This window comes from Staurois parvus, unplaced genomic scaffold (assembly GCF_062004578.1).
Source record: "Staurois parvus isolate SC_StPar_1 unplaced genomic scaffold, SC_StPar_1.0 ptg000139l, whole genome shotgun sequence".
Classification (NCBI taxonomy): Eukaryota; Metazoa; Chordata; class Amphibia; order Anura; family Ranidae; genus Staurois; species Staurois parvus.
Genome location: NW_028317935.1, coordinates 324,854 through 347,954, shown reverse-complemented (window position 1 = coordinate 347,954; position 23,101 = coordinate 324,854). Strand labels below are relative to the sequence as shown.

Here is a 23,101-nt window from a genome sequence, read left to right as displayed (position 1 = left end):
GGTTCTAGCATCCACAAGCAATCGGGGTGGAGGTGCTGATTGCAGAGTGGATCTCCAGGACAGCATATGCCTTTCTGCCTCTCCCTCTGATTCTCAGCTTCCTGCTAATGATTGTCAAAGGCCCTCTCCCTCTGCCAGATCTTCTCCAAAGTCCCATTCATCCAACACCTGACAGGCTCAAGCTCATGGCTTCAGCCTTGAGAGGCAGAGGCTAATAGATCTCGGGTGCTCTGTAAAGGTTGTAAATACTCTTATGAAAGCAAAGAAGGACAGCACTAACAGTGCCTATAGTAGAATATGACATAAAGGGGTTTATTTACTAAAGCTGGAGAGTCCAAAATCAGACTCCCTTCTGCATAGAAACCAATCAGCTTCCAGGTTTCATTGCCAAATCTTCCTTGAACAAGCTGAGATTAGAAGCTGATTGGTTTCTATGCAGAAGGGAGTCTGATTTTTGGACTCTCCAGCTTTAGTAAATAAACCCCAAAGTGACAGGATTGCTGCTGATTAACGTTTTACACAGGGATCTTCACAAGTCTGTCACATTCTGAAGTTTCTGTAGGCGGGGTTGATTTAGGTTTATGCGCAAGTATGATGTGGGCCCACATTTCAGCTATCTCTTCCTTCAGTGGCATACAGTGAGCATCCAACACTCAATTTATACTGTTTTTCAAGCTTCAACTTGGTTGAAACATACCCAAGGGATTATTGTTTGTGAAGTGGGATCTCCCATTGGTGTTGGATTTGTTTGCATCAGATGCCTTCAATCAAAGTGCCCCCCTGTGGTACCTCTTGCTGAAAACTGCTTTCCTGGTGGCAATTACATCAAACAGAAGAGTGTCCATATTAGCGGCCCTGGGGTTTACAGAACCCTTTCTTGGGTTTATCCTGGATAGAGTGGTACTCATGCTGATGCTCAAGATAAGTGGCCTTCAGAGAGTTACACAAAAAGTTGTCCTTCTTACGTCCTTCTTGCGGAGTACCCAAGAAGTTAGCCCATCAGATGTGGGCCAAGTTTTAAAATGTTACATCAAGGTGACATCTATCATCAGGAAGTCGGAGCATTGTTTGTCATTCCAGGTGGAGCGTGCAATGATTTCACAGCTTCCAACAAGATTATTGCCTCTTGGTTGGTGAAGCTCATTTCCTTCGCCTACAAGTTGAAAGGGTTGGCTGTGATAGGGGGATCACATTACTGTCCACCCGAAAGGTCTTGACCTTGTGAGTGGCAGCAGACTGAGTGTTCCCAGACACTATATACGAGGCAGCTACGTGGGGGGGTCAAAAAAATTTTCTTTATATATATACACATATACAGAAACACACATGTTCATGGCTCATTACTGTACAGAAGCAGTCTTACTGACAGTTGAGTTTGGCAGAAGCATCCTGACATCTGCTTTTAGTCAGAATGGAGGAGTGTGTAGCATTATCCCTCCCCCGTGTGGCTAGTTAGTTCCCAGCTGTGCTGACATGGAGCTGTCAGGGAAATGGAAAATTGAATAACAGGTACTTACTGTAATTTTTCATTTCCTGACGAGCTACATGTCAGTACAATTCCCACCCAGCTTGGTAGGACTAGTTGCAGAATGCCGAAGCTGCAGGTGGGCTCAAATCTATGAGTTAGGTCCTGGAAACATGGGTGTCAGGGCCCTTACCAGTTGTGCTGACATGGAGCTCATCAGGAAAGGGAAATTATTGTAAGCATCTGTAATGCAATTTGTTTTTTTTTTACTTATCTATATGCAGCATAAGGTTATGCATCTATGTGTACAGGATCATTGACAACAATGGGCTGCATCTAAATCCGAAAAAAATAAATAAAAACACCTCAATGCATAAAAATATTACATATTAAGGCTACCCATGTGCAAGAGGCTTTAGTGTAGATTAGTCCGGGGGGGGCTAGGAAGAATAGCATTAGATTTATTATAGTTACAGGTGTTTTAGGAATTTGTGTATACCAGATGTGTTGTCATTCATTGTGCCATCGTTCAAAACTCATGGACAAGATAAGTCTATTATTTTGGTAGGGTCTGTTCGCTTCAGCACTATTTTAATGTAGTGGAAATAGACTGTGTATGCTGCATTTGGTTCACTTTTAAATACATTTTCATATTCAAGTAAATTGAATGGGACCTTTGGAAAAAACACACTTGACACAATTTAAAATGTATTGCAGCACATTTTGTGTATTGCAGTTTCACAGGCATGTGTCATGCATATACTGTATGTTAAAACTGAACTGTAGGCAGAGGAAGACAAAAAAGTATCGCAGCTCTGTAAATAAGAAATCATTAAATGTATTTTTTTAAATACATGTACAGTGGATATAAAAAGTCTACACATCCCTGTTAAAATGAAAGGTTTCTCTGATATAAAAAAATTAGAGAGTTAGTTGCGAGAACATACTGTATGTTGAATGCTACAAACGGAATGTGCATATTTTAAATAGAATGATAGTTGTCTTCTATTTATGTTTACTGGTAAATAACACTTTTTAATCAGAGTATAGCATCAAGTCAATTAAACTCCTGGGATATTGATCTGGTCAGTTAAGGGGGTTGTTAATCAGTTTCAGCTGCTTTGGTGTTAATGAAATTAACAACAGGTGCACTAGATGGGCAACAAGAGATGACCCCCAAAACAGGAATGGTTTTACAGGTAGAAGTCACTGACATTTTTTTCCCTACTCATCTTTTCTGATATTTTTCGATAGTTTTTCATTTCGCTAGGGTCAGTGTCACTGCTGTTAGCATGAGGCGATACCTGGACCCAACAGAAGTTGCACAGGCAGTCCAACTACTCCAGGATGGCATATCAATATGTGCCATTGCCAGAAGGTTTGTTGTGCCTCTCAGCACAGTCTGAAGAGCATGGAGGAGATACCAGGAGACAGGCAGTTACTCTAGGAGAGCTGGACAGGGCTGTAGAAGGTCCTTAACCCATTAGCAGGACCAGTATCTGCTGCTTTGTTCAAGGAAGAACAGGGTGAGCACAGCCAGAGCCCTACAAAATTACCTCCAGCAGGTCACTGGTGTGAATGTCTCTGACCAAACAATCAGAAACAGACTTCATGAGGGTGGCCTCAGGGCTCGATGTCCTCTAGTGGGCCCTGTGCTCAACTGCCCTGCACCATAGAGCTCGATTGGCATTTGCTATTGAACACCAGAATTGGCAAGTCCACCACTGGCGCCCTGTGCTTTACACAGATGACAGCAGGTTCACCCTGAGCACATGTGACAGATGTGAAAGGGTCTGGAGAAGCCGCGGAGAACGTTATGCTGCCTGTAACTTCATTCAGCATGACCGTTTTGGTGGTGGGTCAGTGATGGTCTGGGGAGGCATATCCATGGAGGGACGCACAGACCTCTACAGGCTGGACAATGGCACCCTGACTGCCATTAGGTATCAGAATGAAACCCTTGGACCCATTGTCAGGCCCTACGCTGGTGCAGTGGGTCCTGAGTTCCTCCTGGTTCATGACAATGCCCGGCCTCATGTGGCGATGCAGGCTGTTCCTGGAGGATGAAGGAATTGATACCAATAAATGGTCCCCACACTCGCCTGACCTAAATCTAATAGAACACCTCTGGGATATCATGTTTCGGTCCATCCGACACTGCCAGGTTGCACCTCAGACTGTCCAGGAGCTCAGTGATGCCCTGGTCCAGATCTGGGAGGAAATACCCCAAGACACCATCCGTCGTCTCATTAGAAGCATGCCCCAACATTGTCAGGCATGCATACAAGCACGTGGGGGCCATACAAACTACTTTTGAGTTGAAATTTCAGCAAAATGGATTAGCCTGCTGCATCATTTTTTCACTTTGATTTTCAGGGTGTCTTTGAATTCAGTCCTTTGTGGGTTGATAATTTTCATTTCCATCAAGCTATGGGGTATCCTTACTTTCCTAACACATCACCCAGTCCATATCAGTATAGATATCCAGCATGATATTTTTCCCTATTGAAATCTGATGTGTTTTCAAAGTGTTCCTTTTAATTTTTTTGAGCAGTGTATATATAATCTCAATTGTTTTTTGTTTCTTTTCTAGCTGAAAATGTGGCCAAACAATGGAAAATATCCAGAGAAGAGCAGGACAAGCAAGCGGTTCAATCACAAAACAGGACTGAGGCTGCACAAAAAGCTGGCCATTTCGACAAAGAAATTGTATTCGTTGAGGTGCCCTCCAGGAAAGGTTTATACGTTTTATTTTCCTTTAACTATAGCATGTGCTTATGTTCATTTTGCCTAAAATATCAAACAACTTCTGTTAAACATTTTATCAAGATTGTCTCATTGTTTATAGTTTCTGATCTGTGACTTCTTTTATTTAGGCCTCGTTCACATTGGCATATTTATGCGCCCATGTGTGACACCTGTGTCAGGGCTGTGCTTGACAGCATGGGATGCAGTGGTATATCATGCATCCATGTGCAGGCAGTCCCATTTATGTCAACTGGGATGCAGAGGCTGAACAGACACAGCCACCGATCCCAATTTGATTTACTTGTGGGTGTGGATGCAAGTCCCTGAACACAGACAGTGTGAATTTGGGGGATACACACCTACAGCTTCGTTGACACAGAAGGCCACTCCAGAAGATTACGGCTGAGAAGCTTGGGGGCAGATGAGGATTTCTACAAAACTAGGAGACAGCAGCACAAGGGACACAACTCACTAATAGTAAGTTACGTTCCCTTGTGCTGATTGATTGATTTACTAATCTATTCTAAACTATAAATGTAAGCTTTAAAATGGTATTCAACCCAAAAGCAAAAATGTAAGCTATTGAGGCCTACTTATCCTTGGATGTGGTGGCTGCATTCATTTTTCTTTTTTGGCTTTTTTTTTTTTTTTCTTTCATTTCACCTGCTAATCCAGACAGTAACACACTTCCTGTCTTAGGGTATCTGCTCTCTGGATGAAGTGGTAAAGCAGATACCTTTTTTGGACAGCAATATTTTTAGTCTGGGGAGAGGATAGTGTTAGGCCTGGTACACTCATTCATTTTTTTTTTTTGTTTTTTTTCAAACAAAGAAAACTGAAAGGCAGCTGTACTAAGCGGATGTTAGTACAGTGATCTCTCCGATGTGCCTTTGTGACAGGGGAATTCCCACTTTAACAAAAGCTAGACTTTTTCTTTTTCATTATTTATATATTTTTTTCCTGTGGTGCATGTGGGCAAAGCAAGGTACTGTATGTCAAGTTTCACACAATTTTGCATGATTTAGAGCAGCCTGCAGTGACATACAGAAGTCTGTGGTTTGTCTTTATAATATACCATCATTCACTTGAGCCTAGCACAACATAAATCCAGAATATTGCTCTGTTTATAAGATCAATCTCTTGAGTCAGTTGTCCTTGTCATTGCAGGATTTGATAATACAGCTGTATTGTCTGTAAGTTATATTCTTTTTTTTTTTACAGGTCCTGTTGTAGTGAAAACTGATGAATTTCCTAGACATGGCAGTACTTTAGAAGCAATGTCAAAGTTAAAACCTTATTTTCTCAAGGATGGGACTGGTACAGTAACCCCTGCTAATGCATCAGGTTAGTGAACTGCTCTTATCATTGGATTCAAAAGATTTAGGTTGGCCATACATTATACAATTTTTCTGAGATTTTTGCTCTAGTTTTAACAAAAAACATATAATATGAGATTAAACGAAAACAACACTTTCAATTGTATCTAATTAGGCAGGCCCTTGCACTACATAGTGGAAGGTAAATCTAAAGGAAATTAGCCAGAAAACTGTAAGAAAATTACATGGTGTATAGCCAGCCTTACTTTTTCTGCATATTAGAAGAAAGAAATAGGCTAGCATCACGGACTACTGAAAGCCACAATAGGATTTCTCACCGGCATGTGTAAAGTTGAAAAAAAAGAGACGTTCTGATATTACAGCAAGTTTCCATTAAGCCAATTTGCACTGGCCTATGCATTATTAACTTGAAGGCCCTTGTTCACTGGCCATTTAGGATTATGGGCAGAATCGTGGTTATTCCGCCCGCAATTTCAAATCGCACTGCAATCTTGGCAAAATGCCAAAATTGTTTGTGTGCCATTAATTTTTAATGGCACCTAAAACATGGTGTGGTTTTGCTGCAATTGTCGTGAAACACCACATCGCGTGAAGCTTGTTGCCCAAAAAGGAGCAGGAGCTTCTTTTGGGTGACATGCTTCATGTGATGTGGTTTGCCACAATCGCCACGCGATAAATAATGCACAATTGTGGCAAAACCGCATCATGTTTCAGGTGCCACTTTTTAAAAAAATAATAAATGCTTCCATATTTACAGGAAAAATAGGAAACCAAGAACCCCCTATGTTTTGGTAAAAGTAAGCTTGTGCTAAATATCTGTGGTGTGTTATTGGCCCAGAGGAATTTAATTTGTTCACTTGATTCAGTGATTTGCTCAGTGATCTCAGGAACGGGCTTAGAATGTGGATTTGGAAGGGTTTATAACACAGGTCTCAAACTGGCAGCCCTCCAGTCCCATGAGGCATTGAGGCGGCCCTCCAGTCCCATGAGGCATTGCAAGATTGACAGTTACCAGCATGACTTCCAAAGGCAGAGGAATGATGGGACTTGTAGTTTCAGAACAGCTGGAGGGCCACCAGTTTGACACCCCTGGTTTATAACAAGTGCAAGTGAGGGAAATTATGTATTTTTTTTTCTTTTTGTTTTTTTTTTAATTCTTATTCTACCAAACCATGTGTGGGTATCTCTGTCCCGTCTCTTGAGGTCTAGCTGTATTGTCCTAAGTGGGGAGGAAATTTTTCCTTCACAGTGCTGAGATTGAGCTCTGCAGTCACTTTTGCAGCAGTTGTTTTCTTATTCTAGTTCACAATTCTGCACAATGTCTTTTGTCTCTTTCGGTCAGTTGACCATGTCAACTTCTTATGCTTATCAGACAACGTTTTCCCTGAAATTGTATATTCCTTCCTAACCTTTGACACTGTACACGGCAAATAAATTGGTAAGCTAAGTCACGGAGGCACCAGCTAAGTGGGCACCAACAATTTTCCCTCTGTGAAGCTCAGTAAGCTCTGACATGACTTTCTGTTACTAGCAGCGCATGCAGTGAATGATGAAAGTGAGGCTTCCCACCTGTTAGCTAGGTGTCTCATTACACAGCAGCAGCAAAAGAATGTTACATCACTTCAGCTTTCAATGTGAAACATGTCTTCACTTTCACAGCTGCAAATCATGTAGTGTTTCCATTTTTTTGTCTAACCCCTGTATACATGGGATATTACAACGAAGATGGGTTTCCTTTAAAGCCCAAATCTGAGCAAAAATCAAAATCTCACAGTAAATTATCAATAAAGTTCCTTTTTTTTTACTGTGCCTTCCATCTACCCCATATTTTGTGAGACTTAACACTTCATCCTTGCTAAAAGTCACTGTTTTTTCCTTTCAATTTCATCCTTTTTTGGCCCATGGACCAGGCACACACAGTAGCTTGTGTAGGACCTGTCCCTTACTGCTCCTATGTAGTCGTCTTTGCTGCGTCGCAGTCAAAAACATGAACGCATACACAGTTCTGTAGGTTTTATTACTCCAATATCTCTTTATTCAGTCCACCTGCCCTGTTTCTGCTCACAAGTTTTGCTGCTCATCTGCCCACGTGGTCTGGCAGTGGCAGCATAAGCTTGATTATGTAGGGGAGGCTTTAATATTTGTGAACACATACGTATTTTAAGAGATCATCAAAATGGAAAATATTATACATGAAGTTGTTATAGTAGAGCCTATGGTAAAATGAATTTGTCTTAAAAAAAAAATAAAGATTGCAGATCTATATGAATGATTCAGATGACATTGGTGCTGATACACTACTATTAATATCCTCTTCTCAGGTATTAATGATGGAGCAGCAGCAGTGGTTCTCATGCGGAAGTCTGAAGCACACCGCAGACACCTCTCCCCGTTGGCACAGATTGTCTGCACAGCTCAGGCTGGTTTGGATCCATCTGTTATGGGAGTTGGACCAATCCCAGCCATCAGAAAAGCTGTAAGTATCTATTGCAGTAAGTCAATCAGAAAGATTTAGATTACTGTTCTGTCATGTCATGTCATCAGTGTTCTTTGCTACAAGTATATTTGATCACATTACTAAACAGAATTTTGCAAACTTGATTCAAATCAAAAGACTGTTGCTTCAGACTTTTAGATAACTTTTTAGTTGTTAAAATGTTGCCATCAACACAATAAAATACATCTTTAGAGTTAATATGTGCTTCATAATCATACTCTCGGATTGATTTTTCCCAAACCATGCATAAGATTTTGCAGGTTTGCATCCAGAAAACAGAAAATTGAATTCAAATACTTACTGTAATTTTCCTTTCTTGAGGAGCTCCATGGCAGCACAGCTGGGTGAGGCCCCGCCCACCCCTGCCTGATCAGGACGTAACTCAATAAATTTTTGACCCACCTCAGCCTAGGCGTTCCGTAACTCGTACTGCTAAACTGGGTGGGATTTGAGCTCGTCTGGAAAAGAAAATTACGGTAAGTATTTGAATTCAATTTTCCATTTTCCTGATGGCTCTATGTCAGCACAGCTGGGATTTAACTAGCTACACATGGGAGAGTAATGCAAAAACAATTTAATATTGCCTGAAAGCAGAGGCCAAGACACCCCTGCCAAAATCAGCAGTAGTCAAAGCCGCAGGTTCTATACAATAATGAGTTCTGAAGGTATGAACAGAAGACCATGTAGCCACTTTGCAGATTGTTACTGGGGAAACTCGGCCCACTGCTGCCCATGAGGTTGAAACCCCTGTACTGGAATGCGCTGTGAACCCCTCAGGCATAGGCATGCCTTTCGCTCTGTAAGCTAAAGAGATGGTCTTGACCAGCTAAGTAGCGATTGCTCTACTAGAAGCTCTCAAGCCTTTCCGTGCACTGTTAGGGGTGGTGAAAAGATGCTCTGACTTCCTGAGCTCGGAAGTAACATCCACATAGTCTCTCAATGAGTGCCCAACATCCAATGGACTTGGGTCCTGGGAATTTTCCAAAAGGAGCATCGGGGGTGTAATGTCTTGCATTATGTGAAACCTGGAGGCAATTTTGGTTACAAATCCGAACATTGGTCTAAGCACGACTCTATCCGGAAAGAACGGAAGGCTGCCAGCTCCGGGACTCTTCCGGCTGATGTTGCCACGAGAAACGCGGTTTTCAGAGTAAGATGCCATAGCGACACAGGATGATTGAAGGTGTCTGATGAGAGGAAGTCCAACACCAGTGGCAAGTCCCATTTTGGGAAAATCAGAGGCTTGGGTGGTCTTTGGCTGATAGCTGCCTTAAAGAACTGAACCACTAAAGAGTCCGATGCCCATAGGGTACCTGTAAAAGCAGAGAGTGCAGAAACGTTAGCCTTCAGATTACTCACAGACAGACCCATATCCAGCCCCACCTGGAAGAATTCCAATAAGTGGCAGATTCTCAGGGTATCTGGCGCAAAGCCATGCCTGTTTGCAAATTCCACAAACTTGCCCAATATCCTGCTATAGGCTGTGTTGGTGCTGTTCTTTCTAGCTCTCATCAAAGTATCTGTGACCTTAGTTGAGCAGCCTAGATTTATAAGCCTTTCCCATTCAAAACCCAGACCGTCAGCCTGAATTTCTTTGGAGCGGGGTGTCGAATGGGTCCCTGCATGAGCAGATCCAGTGTCACTGGCAGAGGGTATGGTTCTCTGATGTTCAATGAATGGAGTAGCGGGTACCAGGGTCGCTTTGGCCAATCTGGTATTACTGATAGAACTGTCACCCTCTCCTGGTGTATTCTGTGCAGCAAGCTCAGAATCACTTGAATTGGAGGGAAGGCATACGCAGTCTTGAAATTCCATGCCATTGTCTACGCATCCACCCCCATAGCTTGTGGGTGGCTGATCCTGGAGAAAAAAATGGGGTAGTTTGGTATTCTCTGGGGAGGCAAACCAGTCTATCTCCGGCAGAAAGGCCCAAGCCACTAGACTGAAAAACTTGAGGTGAAAGGCCCCACTCGATGTTGTCCAAACTCGTTCTGGATAGATAATTTGCCTGGGTATTCAAGCGACTGGGCACATACATTGCTGCTAGCAGTTGTAAGTTGGGCTGGGCCCATTCCATAATTGGAATAACCTCCCCCAGGAGGGGAATGCTGCGGGAGCCCCTCTGTCTGCGTATGTAGGCTACTGCCGTTGTGTTGTCCAACTTCATCAGAACGGGTGTACCCTGAATGATTTTCTTGAAAGCCAGGAGTGCTTGGAATGCTGCCCTCAATTCTAGAATATTGGAAACCTTATTGACAGCCTGGAATGGCCACTGGCCCTGGGCCCAGTGAACTCCACACAGGGTTCCCCAGCCCGCTTTGCTGGCATCCAATTGGACCACTTGCCACTGTATCGCAAGTAACGAATGGCATTATAGGAGATTCTGCCATCTAGAGCACCATTCCAGGCTCATTCTCATCTGGGGAGTGGTTTGCGTCTTCTGCCCAAGAGCCTTCAATCTCTATTGTTCTAAGAGTCCCACCTGAAGGGGGCCCATTTGACCATCGGAATAGCCGAGGTCATAATTCCTAACCGTCTCATACATTCTATTGCAGGAAGGTGGAGCCTCTTCTGGGCTATTGACATTGTTTTCAGGATGCCTGACATCTTGTCCTCCGGTAACGCCACTGATGCCCGTGTGTTCACTTCTGCGCCTAGGTATACCAGGTTCTGGGTTGGCACAAGGTGACTCTTCTCTCGGTTGATTAATCATCCGAAGTTCTCTAGTGTCTCCATGGTTAACTTCTGGTGTGACAGAAGCGTCTCTCTGTCTTGATTCAGGAGCAGAATGTCGTCCAAGTAGTGATATATTCGCACTCCCTGCGACTTTAGGTATGCCACTAGGGCCAGAGAAATCTTCATGAATACTCTGGGTGATGTGGTCAGCCCAAAGGGTAGGCATACAAACTGGAAGTGGAGCTGCCCTACCGCAAACCGTAGAAATTCCTGGCAGACTGGAGCTACTGTTACATGGAAATACGCATCCATGAGGTCCACTGATAGAAGCCAATCCCCTGGCTGAATGATTTTCAGAGTTGTCTGGAGAGATTCCATTTTGAATCTGTTTTTCTTGATATACATGTTGAGCCTCCTGAGGTCTATCACTTGTCTCCATGCTCCTGACAATCGGCTATAGGGAAGTTAGGAGCTTTTGAGGAGGATGGGAAGAGTTCTGAAGTAGTATATAAGTTGTGGTAGTACTAACATTTTAAAGGTGGCTAACCTGCCTGCCCATGACAGCTCAAAGTTTGATATGTGCTGTAGTTCAACGCTTCGTTTATTTAGAAGGGTGCTTAAAATTAGCTTCTGCTAAAGTTGTAATGGAAGTTGTTAAGGTAATAGCTAGTTATGGCAGTCCTTCAGAGGTCCAGGTATAGGGAAGAGCTTTTTCTAACTACCTTGGACCACTTATCATGGGTCCTGATACCTGCAAACTGGGAACATCCCACAAGAGCTGTAAATTTGGACATGCTCCTAGTCATACAGCAGTTACAATTTGGGCCTTATCAAAGCCGCTCAAATTCTTATGCTTGGCCATTTTATCAGCCTTCAATGCATCAACTTCAGGGACAGCATGTTTACTTCCTGTCTAATATATCCCACCCATTTTCAGATGCCATTGTAATGAGATAATCAATGATATTCACTTTACCTGTCAGTGATCATAATGTTATGGCTGATTAGTGTAAATGTATGGCCAGTTTTACTGTTGTCATCCAGCAGAAGAAATCATTACGGACAGATCTCCCAGATGCTAATGGATTTTATTCCCTGCAGGTTGAAAAAGCTGGATGGAGCCTAGATGATGTGGATGTATTTGAAATAAATGAAGCTTTTGCAGCACAAGCATTGGCAGTTGTGAGAGAATTGGGGATAAACCCTGATAAGGTAAGATACCTTAATTTGTCAATCTTGGTATCTGTGCCAAGCCCAGGGTTGAGATTTTCTAGGCCAAGTGGGGAAAGAAATAGTCCCTACCATGCACATTCTGAATTTGCCTTGCAGAGTCTTTGCAGTCAAGACTTTCATTGACTCACAAACTTCATGAACCTAAAACTAAAAAAGTGAGGATTTGCCATGTTATACATCTAGAAGTGTTAATTGTGCCTAAGCAGTATCTGGAAAATGGTTTACCTGTAAAATCCTTTTCTTGGGGTACATTAAAGGACACAGAGGAGTTAATATTTACGATTACTTAGGTTATGCAGGCACCTTAGGTGGATAGACACTGGCCAAAACAATTTTACTTACACAATTGCTTATAATCGTACATCACAGTAGGTATCGCCTTAGTTTTCCTAAAACGTAAAAGTGTGTCCTTCCTTTGCCTAAACCTTCCTCCTCCAATCTCCCCACCACCACCAGTGGCAGTGTAATCTTCCAGTGTGCCAAGGGTTAATAAACGTACGCCTGCCCTCTCCGTCCAGCTGCTTCATTCATAGTAGCTGTAACTACAGCTTGGCATTGTGCAACTGCATCGTCACGGGCAGACCCCGAAGGTACACACAATCCATTGTAGAAGAACCAGATGAATTGCCTGAAGCTGCAGGATGTTGATTGGCAAGAGGTTCTGCAGAACACCTCTCTAGCCCTAAAAGCTGGCATCTGTTGTCACCACCTTCCAATTCATCCAAAAGAAGGATTTCCCAGTTTCCAACATAAGTGTGGATATCCACCATTCCATAGCTGGCCTGGTCTTGGGAGTCATTCATTGACATATCCAAGGACTCCTGACACTTGTCTCATACTAATAGCATATTGAGCTGCAGGGCTCTGGAAATAAACTGGGCATAGAAGACCGCATTAAATGCAGCTACCATCTTCCACAGCACCTTAAATAGGTGCTCCACCCAAAAGGGGAAGTTCCACTTTAAGGCCTCCTTCCCTGCTCCTAGTAAAGAAATGGCACATTTTATTAGGAGCGGGTACCTGATTTTGACAGGTACCCACGTCTGCTCCAACTGCCTAGGCCACGGGTGTCAAACTGGTGATCCTCCAGCTGTTGCTAAACTACAAGTCCCATGAGGCATTTCAAGATTGACAGTCACAAGCATGGCTCCCAAAGGCAGAGGCATGATGGGACTTGTAGTTTCACAACAGCTGGAGAGCTGCCAGTTTGACAGCCCTGGCCTAGGCATTTGGAAGAAGTTCTAACCCCCAAACCCTCTTGAGTCTTCTGGGACATGTGACCGGTCCCAGAAGACTGCGGGACCATTCACAATGCGTGGCATGTCTCGCGCATGCACAGTGGATGCCCGGTTGTGAAGCCGCAAGCTGCCACAGCCGAGTACCCACAGTTAACATGCCAGTGCCCAGGGACAGACATCAGGAGATGAGAACGGCTGGGGTGAGCACACCACTGGATCATGGGACAGGTGAATGGCTGTTTTTTAAGTCAGCAGTTACAGTGTTTTGTAGCTACTGACTTTTAATTTTTTACACAGGAGACTGGAGCTCTTCTTCAATGAAGGCTCCAATCAAGTGCCTTTCCAACGACCTCAGGAATTCCACCTGAACTTGAAGAAACAGGCAAATCAATTCAAAACTATGTGCTACGCTACCAAATCTGGTAATATAACTTGAACGAAGCTGGATTTTTCTTTTGAATTTCCACTTTTGCTTAAAAATGGCTATAGCTGTTGAATGAGATTTAGCTTGACCTGAAAATTACAGTAGTTGGAAGAGAACTTCATAGTCTGTGATACACTGACAAAGATGTAAGAATAGCTAGCACTGGGTCCTCGGGTTTCAAGGGACAAAGATAGTGGAGTTAGGCAAATAATTTGAGATTAAAATGTTACTAAATCCACAACCATAAAATCAGTCTGTATATGCAGTAAAGCATGCTTGTTATACTCACTGTGGAACATAATGAGGTAATCATCTTCATTATGTAAAAAGGCTGTTTGATCCCGTCTTCTTTGATCCTTGCCTTCTTCCACAATCCCCAATCCATCTGCAGATAGAACAGAGCCTTGGGGGCAAGCTGCACATGCTCAGTTTGGTGTGTATAGCTAGAGAGTTTTTTTTCTCTTGGGAGACTGATTGTGATCAGCATTGTCCAGACAGAAGGTCAGAGATCCTGCAGCCTTATAGGACAATCAGGGGAGAATAAAAACTCTTCCCACAAGCTTTAACAAGTGCTCTGCTAGACACCAATAGAAGTCACAAGACTGCTATATACTGCTGATGAGAAAAGGTATTTAGCAGTTATATTTACTAAAATAATTGCATTTCCATGTTCTGTGTACTGTGGGAGACCAGATATAGTGAATGCAGTGTCCTGGGTTTAGTAACATTTGAAGGGATTTCTGAAAAACAAACACACAAAAATCTTTGAGTCAACTTTGGTATGTTGCTAAAGCAGTTTCTTCTGTTACAGGTTAACATTCAAGGAGGTGCCATAGCTCTCGGCCATCCTCTCGGAATGTCTGGCTGTCGTATTTTGGTGACTCTCCTTTATGCTCTGGAAAGAACTGGTGGGAAGAAAGGAGTGGCTGCCCTATGTATAGGTGGAGGCATGGGAATAGCAATGTGTGTTGAGAGAACAAGCTAAAACCAACATTCTCCACATCTACAATTCTTTTTTTTTTTTTCTCCAATTTTTAAGGTTCAGATTTTTTAAAACATGGTAATAGGAAACCGCAACAGTTCTTGTTACAAAGATACACTATGACATTCCACCCAAGTTGGAAGTAATTTTAGATGTAACAATTTGTTTTTTTAGCATTATTTTAACTTTTTTTGACAAAATATTCATGACCCTGCATTTGGCATCAAAACAAACTACAAGCAAGCAGAGTTGTTTTGTTACAAGGTAGTGCACAAGACTGTTGCATTTACTGTGTATGAGAGTTCAAAAAATAAAATGCCTAATGACCGTAGTGGTGAAATCTCCACAACCAACTTTCTAGTACTGCCCATTTTTTCTGGCTATTGCAAGTAAAACAACTTGAAATTCTGTCTGCAGCTATAATGCCCAAGTGCCTGAGCGAGGAGGCTAGCAAGTGGGAAATTACACTTGTCAGTATCCCACTCAGAAATACCTGAAATGCCATTTATTGGTGTTTACAGTAAATGGCTTATAGCCCAATTCCAACCAAAAGGGTTATAGCGCCTGTTAGATTTATTGCCATTTGTGCACATATTGGGGAGATTTATTCTTGCTTCCTGTGATGACAGGAAGTAAAGGGAAAACTCCCCTAATGGAGGACATGGGCAAAAACACATCTTTAAGTGAGCAAGAGTTATAACCTATGACAATGTATTGATTGCTGCCCAGGCCTTTCAGATGTAAAAGGATAAGTTCACCTCTTGGACAAAAATAATAAATGCACTTTTTTTGCAGGTAAAAAAAATGGACAGTTATTTTTGTCCAAATGAGCCTGTAAAGCATTGCACCAGAGATCAGTAGATCGCTGATGCCATGCAGGTCTCCTGCAGACCTGTCAGAATATTTGCTTGCCGTACGGGATGTACAAGCAAGCAGATATACTGACTGGAAGCTTCTGTGAACTACCACAGTGCTCCACAACGCGGTGGTAGTTCATGGAAAACTACAAGCTAACAGCCGCTAAGGCTGTTGGGACTTGTAGGCACTTATTCACAGAACACTTGAGTGAGGCGGCCGTAACCCTGCTGTTTTCAAATCTGACAGGTAATACAGGGAGAAGTTTCTCTATACGGAGGAAGGGGGCAGCAGCTGCGGGAACATGTTACATAGTCCACCATAAAAACGGGTGGAACATGTAACATGGTCCAAAGATGACCTTATCTTTGGTATAGGTGGTTGTAAAGGCTGAAGGCTTTTTACCTTTACATTCTATGTATTAAAGTCAAAAACCTTTTGTGCCAGAGGATCCCCCCAGCCGTGTAGTTTTAGTAGAGGGGGTCAGAACCTGTCAGGATTTTGCCAAGTGTTATTGTTTGGGAGATTCACCCTCTGCTGTACCATAACAGAGAGCAAGCACAATTTTTATTTTTTTAGCTTTAGGGTGCATTCATACTTGCAAATGCACATGTGGCGATTAGATGCGAGAACCAAAGCAGGGCTTCTGTCGGTTTGAGAGGCAGCCCCATTGAAAGCAATGGGAGGCTGCCAATGCCCACTTGCAAGTGATCACTCATGCAGTGATCAGCACTGGACACGGGCTGTGTCCAGCATTGATCGCTGCATGAGCGATTACAAGTTGGCGTAATTAGCTATGGGAGCCAGTAGCCTCTCATTGCTTTCAATAATTGCAGGAAGCCCTGCTGGGGTTCTAGCATCTAATCCCTGAGTGAGTGCATTTGCAAGTGTGAACACACCCTTACTTTTGGATTCCTTGCTACACTGTTGCTTGAGGTGGTGTCTGTACAGCAGCTATCCAGATATCAGCACTAGCTATAGACAAGGTACCAGGATTAGCCTGGAATGTGACTTTTGCACTGTGATACACTTGATATGGCAACCTTGTAGTGTTACTAAACCCATGACCCTCCATTCACTGTATTCAGTCTCACACAGTACACAGAAATGCAATTATTTTAGTAAATATAGACTGCTAAATACCTTTTCTTATCAGCAGTATATAGCAGTCTTGTGACTTCTATCAGAAGGCGTTTTCATTCTCCTCTGACTGTCCTAAGAGGCTGCATAACCCGACCCTCTGTCTGGACAGTAATGACTGGCCCTGTGCCAATCATATGGACCCTCTCCAGCAATACCAAACAGTACAGAGAGTAGCAGTGGCAAGTCTTCATATGCTCTATGGCAGATGGATTGGGGATGTCAAAAGAAGGGGAGGATCAGAGAAGACAGGATCAAACAGCCTTTTTACACAATGCAGAAGATTAAACCCTTAGGTTCCACAGTGAGTATAACAAGCATGCTTTACTGCATATACAGACTGATTTTACTGTTGTGGGTTTAGTAACACTTTAATGTACACACTGCTCAAACAAATTAAAGTAACACTTTGAAAACATCAGATCCCAATGAGAAAAAAATCTCATGCTGGATATCTATACTGATATGGACTGGGTAACGTGTTAGGAATGTAAGGATGCCCCGTTGGTTAATGGAAATTTAATTCGGTCATCTGTAGATTGATTTTAAAGACACCCAAAAATCAGAGTGAAAAAATGATACAGCAGGCTAGTCCATTTTGCTGAAATTTCATTGCAGCAACTCAAAATGGTACTCAGTAGTTTGTATGGCCCCCACGTGCTTGTATGCATGCCTGACAATGTCGGGGCATGCTCCTAATGAGATGGATGGTATCCTGGGGTATTTCCTCCCAGATCTGGACCAGGGCATCACTGAGCTCCTGGACAGTCTGAGGTACAACCTGGTGGCGTCAGATGGACCAAAACATGATATCCCAGATTTAGGTCAGGCGCGTGTGGGGGCCATTCGATGGTATCAATTTCTTCATCTTCCAGGCACTGCCTGCATACTCTCACCACATGAGTATTGTTGTGCAGCAGGAGGAAACCAGATCCCACTGCACCAGCATAGGGTCTGACAATAAGTCCAAGGATTTCATTCCGACACCTAATGGCAGTTAGGCTGCCATTGTCTAGGCTGTAGAAGTCTGTGCGTCCCTCCATGGATGTCTCCCTCAGACCATCACTGAAATGGTCATGCTGAACGATGTTACAGGCAGCATAATGTTCTCCACGGCTTCTCCAGACCCTTTCACATCTGTCACATGTGCTCAGGGTGAACCTGCTGTCATCTGTGAAAAGCACAGGGCGCCAGTGGTGGACCTGCCAATTCTGGTGTTCAATAGCAAATGCCAATCGAGCTCTATGGTGCTGGGCAGTGAGCACAGGGCCCACTAGAGGACATTGGGCCCTCAGGCCACCCTCATGAAGTGTTTCTGATTTGTTTGGTCAGACATTCACACCAGTGGCCTGCTGGAGGTTATTTTGTAGGGCTCTGGCAGTGCTCATCCTGTTCCTCCTTGCACAAAATGAGCAGATAAAGTCCTGCTGATGGGTTAAGGAACTTCTACATCCCTGTCCAGCTCTCTAGAGTAACTGCCTGTCTCCCAGAATCTCCTCCATGCTCGAGACTGCTGGGAAACACAGCAAACCTTCTGGCAATGGCACATATTGATATGCCATCCTAGACTACCTGTGCAACCTCTGTAGGGTCCAGATATCACCTCATGCTACCAGTAGTGGCACTGTCCCTAGCCAATGCAAAACTAGTGAAAAACAGTCAGATGAGTAGGGAAAAAATGTCAGTGGCCTCCACCTGAATTAAAACTGATTAACAACCCCTCTGCTACTTAACTGACCAGATCAATATCCCAGGAGTTTAATTGATTTGATGCTATACGCTGATTAAAAAGTGTTCCTTTAATTTTTTTTTTTTTTTGAGTATTTTAAGACAGTAAAGACTAACAGAAGTTCTAACCCTCCATAAAACATGTGGCTGGAGTGTTTAAATGAGCATTGTACGAAGGCTTTTTTTTTAATGTTGTGTGATTTAATGGATGAAACATGTGTGCTCAAGCTAAGAATGTTACTAAGTGCCTTTAACTAGCATAATATGCATTAATAACTCAGTATTTTCTTCTAAACGCTTGTAGAGAACAGAATCCAGTAATATACCAGTGAAATAAAGGCACAAAGGAAGTAAATTGAAAGTTTGCTTTTATTTAAGTGTATGGGAGACTGGTTTCAGTGAGACCAACAAGTGCAAGATGAAAAATGAAACGGTTACTAGTTTATAAATTACAGTAATACAAAAACAAAGATACGGCTTTAGGACAGATCAACCTTCAATTGACCCAGACTGCACAGCTTCATGGTACTTCCCCTTTTCTTCTTTGCTCTCTGGGTGTAACTTAATCAGGTCATCAATTCGCAGGATTGTGATTGCAGCTTCTGTTGCAAACTTCAGACTCTTTGTCTTGACTACAGTGGGTTCAAATACACCAGCTTGCTTGTTATCTCGGGGCTTTCCATTGAGCAAGTCAAGACCAATCCTAACGGAGGAGGAGAATATATAAACATTAGTGGCATGAACAAAGAAAATACAAAGCATGATAACTGCTGATATGGATTTATCGATAGAACTTTAAAGCTAACGTTTAGTTTAAAAGTTTTGCTTTATGTGCTGATGCACACCACATACACATCTTTAGAAAACCACGGAGTCTAGAAAACTTATTAAAATGAACCACTTGCCCTCCTGAGGATTTCCTCAGCAATCACCAGCTGGGATCTGGTGATTGACGGCCACAAATGGCGGTGCGAGTAAGGCATGTGCCTGACCTGGTGATTGACAGCCGCAGCGTGGGTAGGGCGCGTGCGCGCCCCCTACCCGTAAATGCAAAGTCATGTATGTATACACGTGCTTTTGTTCACCTCAGCCACCCTATCAGTATTTCTGCTATAGGGTGGACGAAAAGCAGTTAATAATGTCATCTCTGCAATCCGTTGCCAGCCATTGCAGTGCTTCCAGTTCCTGTTCTGGGGGAGAAGCTGCAACTAGCTCATCTGCCTTTACCCTACTCTATCCTTTTAGAATTATTCTGAACCTGGAAAGTGGTGGACAGGTTTGTGGGTGTTACCTGCAATAGACTGTATACAAAAAGGAATCAGTCTAGAACACCCACATTTCCTAGCAGTGTGTATAACATATACACACACTTACCTTAACCATTTCCCTCCCGGCCTATGGTCAGATGGCAGCCGGCAAAATCCTTCAGCGTTCCGGGTGGAATTTAAATTTGGTAATTTTGCTACACTTCTCAAGCAGTTGTTATAAAAAAAAAATTTTTAAAATAAAGATCACACACACACTTGCCAAAAGCATTAGGACACCCCTCCAAATCATTGGTTTCAGGTGTTTCAATCACCTACATGGCCACAGGTCTATAAAATCAAGCACCTAGGCATGCAGACTGCTTCTACAAACATTTGTGAAAGAATGGGTCGCTCTCAGGAGCTCAGTGAATTCAAGCATGGTACTGTGATAGGTTGCCACCTGTGCAATAAGCCCCATCTGTGACATTTCCTTGTTACTAAATATTCCACGGTCAACGGTTAGTGGTATTATCACAAAGTGGAAACAACTGGGAACAACAGCAACTCACGTCACAAAAACTGACAGAGCGGGGTCAGCACATGCTGAAGTGTACATTGCGCAGAAGTTGCCAAATGTCTGCAGAGTCAATAACTAAAGGCCTAAAAAAACTTGTGCTAATCTGAAGGCTACACCAACAATGCATAGAGAGCTTCATGGAATGGGTTTCCATGGCCAAGCAGCTGCATCCAAGCCTTACATCACCAAGTGCAATGCAAAGTGTTGGATGCAGTGGTGTAAAGCACGCCGCCACTGGACTCTAGAGCAGTGGAGCCATGTTCTCTGGAGTGATGAATCACGATTCTCTGTCTGGCAATCCTTTGGACGTGTCTGGGTTTGGCGGCTGCCAGAACGGTACTTGCCTGACTGCATTGTGCCAAGTGTAAAATTTGGTGGAGAGGGGATTATGGTGTGGGGTTGTTTTTCAGTGGTTGGGCTTGGCCCCATAGTTCCAGTGAAGGGAACTCTTAAGACATTAGCATACCAAGACATTTTTAGACAATTTCATGCTCCCAACTTTGTGGGAACAGTTTGGGGATGGCCCCTTCCTGTTCCAACTTAACTGCACACCAGTGTACAAAGCAAGGTCCATATAGACATGGATGAGTGAGTTTGGGGTGGAGGAACGTGACTGGCCTGCACAGAGTCCTGACCTCAACCCGATAGAACACCTTTGGGCTGAATTACAGTGGAGACTGAGAGCCAAGCCTTCTCTTCCGACAGTGCCTGACCTCCCAAATGCGCTTCTGGAAGAATGGTCAAACATTCCCACAGACACACACCTAAACCTTGACAGCCTTTCCAGGAGAGTTAAAGCTGCAAAGGGAGGGCCAACTCAATATTGAACCCTACAGACTAAGACTGGGATGCCATTAAAGTTCATGTGCGTGTAAAGGCAGGCCGACCAATACGTTGGGCAATATTGTATGTGTTTATAAATTTTTTTTTTTTTTTTTTTTGACTGGCATGTAATTAGCATGTTGGAACTGCATCATCTTTAGCTTTCCAGGGATTAAAGTAGCTCTTTGTTTTAGAGAGCTTGCACATTTTGTAATCTCAAACAATCTCGCCACCTTTGGAGGACATTATGCATAAAACAAGTTCCAACAGAAAGATCTATAAGCAAAGAGCTCAGCTTATATCCTTACCACTTAAGGTTTTTGCGTTCTGGATTGACCTGAGCCTCGTTATGGAAAGCGCGAAGTTTAGCGACCAGGTCAATAGAATCTTGAGCAGCATTCACTGCGAGTGTTTTTGGAATAACCAGAAGTGCTCTTGCAAACTCTGCAATTGCCAATTGTTCCCTGGAGCCCTAGAAGGAATAATTAAAGAGATGGGAAAAAAACAAAAACACAAAATCATGCAGCCACAACTGACACAAGGAAGCATCTATTTATAATTTAGTATTTTTCAATCCTATTAAACTGAACTACATTGGCAATTTAAAAAAAAAAGGCCCTGTCATCTGTCCATTCAGGCCAAAGTGACAGTGACTCCTTCCAACTTCAGAGCTCAGCCAAAGTATACATATCCACCCATCCATGCTCCTTTCATGCCATTACTTTGTTTCTCTAAAAAAGCAAAAAAAGAGTGGGCTAGAGAGGGCATGGTCACTCTGCCTCATTGCTCAATGAGATTAGTACGCTGGAAATGAGGAATGCCAGCAAGTGGCTATCGCTCAGAGGCATAGTTTAGGTCTAGGACAATTATTTAAAAAAAAAAAAAAAAAAAAAAAAAAAAAAAAAAACACACACAACATCATGCAAAGACTAAACGTGATGGCAGAATTCTTACCATGCTAGTAGCATAGTTCTCAAGATAAATGGAAAGTGCAGCCTCTACCGCTCCTCCTCCTGGTACCACAGACTTGGATTCTAGGACTCTCTTCACTACACAAAGTGCATCATGGACAGATCGCTCCATTTCATCACACATGAAGTCATTTGCCCCACGAAGAATAATTGAAGCACATGTTCTAGCCTTTGTACTGTAACAAAAAATAGCCAATGTAGTTTAACCACTTGCCATCCTGAGGATTTACCCCCCTTAATGACCAGGCCATTTTTTGCTGTTCGGCACTGCGCTACTTCAACTGATAATTGCGCGGTCGTGCAATGCTGTACTCAAACAAAATTTATGCCCTTTTTCACACACAAATAGAGCTTTCTTTCTGTAGTATTTGATCACCTCTGCAGTTTTTACTCTCTGCACTATAAACAAAAAAGACCGAACATTTAAAAAAAACAACTTTTTCACTTTTGACTATAAAAAATATCCAAATAAACTCAGTCATAAATTTAGGCAAATATATTCTGCTACATGTATTTAATAAAAAAAATATCAATACATGTATATTAATTGATTTGTGTTATTGCGTCTACAAACTATGGTATATATACTGGAATTTATGTAGCTTTTACTTTGACTGCCTATCACATTTCTTGAGATGCTAAAATGCCAGGGCAGTACAACCCCCCCCCCCCCCCAATTGACCCCTTTTTGGAAAGGACACCCCAAGGATTTTGCAGAGAGGCATGTTGAGTCCATGGAACATCTTACTTTTTTGCCACAAATTATTTGAAATGACAATTTTAATTTTTTTTCTACACAAAAGTTGTCACTTCAATTATCTAATGCTCATGAATGCCATGCATATATGTGGAATAACACCCAAAATCACATTCTTCTATTTCTCCAGAGTATGGGGATACCACATGTGAGAGACTTTATGGCAGCCTAGCTACTTACAGGCCACCAAAATCCAATGACCACCTCTAGGCTTTCAAAGGGCATAATTTCCTCATATTGCTTCCCCACTACCTATCACAGTTTCGGAGGCCCTAAAATGCCAGGCTAGTACAAACACCACCCCCCCCCCCCCCCAAATGACCCCTTTTTGGAAAGTAGACAGCCCTAGGAATTTGGTAAGAGGTATGGTATTTTACAGATATCATTTTTGTCACAGGGTTTTG

At 42.8% G+C, this 23,101-nt stretch overlaps 2 protein-coding genes across 2 annotated transcripts in view; one reads left to right on the top strand and one right to left on the bottom strand.

The window, feature by feature from the left end:
* The window catches only part of ACAT2 (acetyl-CoA acetyltransferase 2), a 60,494-nt gene extending 41,816 nt beyond the window's left edge, over positions 1-18,678 (top strand). The window contains exons 5-9 of the mRNA XM_089673499.1: positions 4,059-4,202; positions 5,435-5,557; positions 7,872-8,026; positions 11,825-11,935; positions 14,430-18,678. Of these exons, the coding sequence (XP_089529625.1) occupies positions 4,059-4,202; positions 5,435-5,557; positions 7,872-8,026; positions 11,825-11,935; positions 14,430-14,603 (707 nt within the window). The 3' untranslated portion in view covers positions 14,604-18,678. The remainder of the gene's footprint in view (positions 1-4,058; positions 4,203-5,434; positions 5,558-7,871; positions 8,027-11,824; positions 11,936-14,429) is intronic.
* Positions 18,675-23,101, bottom strand: part of TCP1 (t-complex 1) — a 27,089-nt gene continuing 22,662 nt past the window's right edge. Inside the window, exons 10-12 of the mRNA XM_089673498.1 lie at positions 21,924-22,116; positions 21,278-21,441; positions 18,675-19,026 (exon numbers count right to left, since the gene is read on the bottom strand). Coding sequence (XP_089529624.1) covers positions 18,813-19,026; positions 21,278-21,441; positions 21,924-22,116 — 571 coding nt within the window. The 3' untranslated portion in view covers positions 18,675-18,812. The remainder of the gene's footprint in view (positions 19,027-21,277; positions 21,442-21,923; positions 22,117-23,101) is intronic.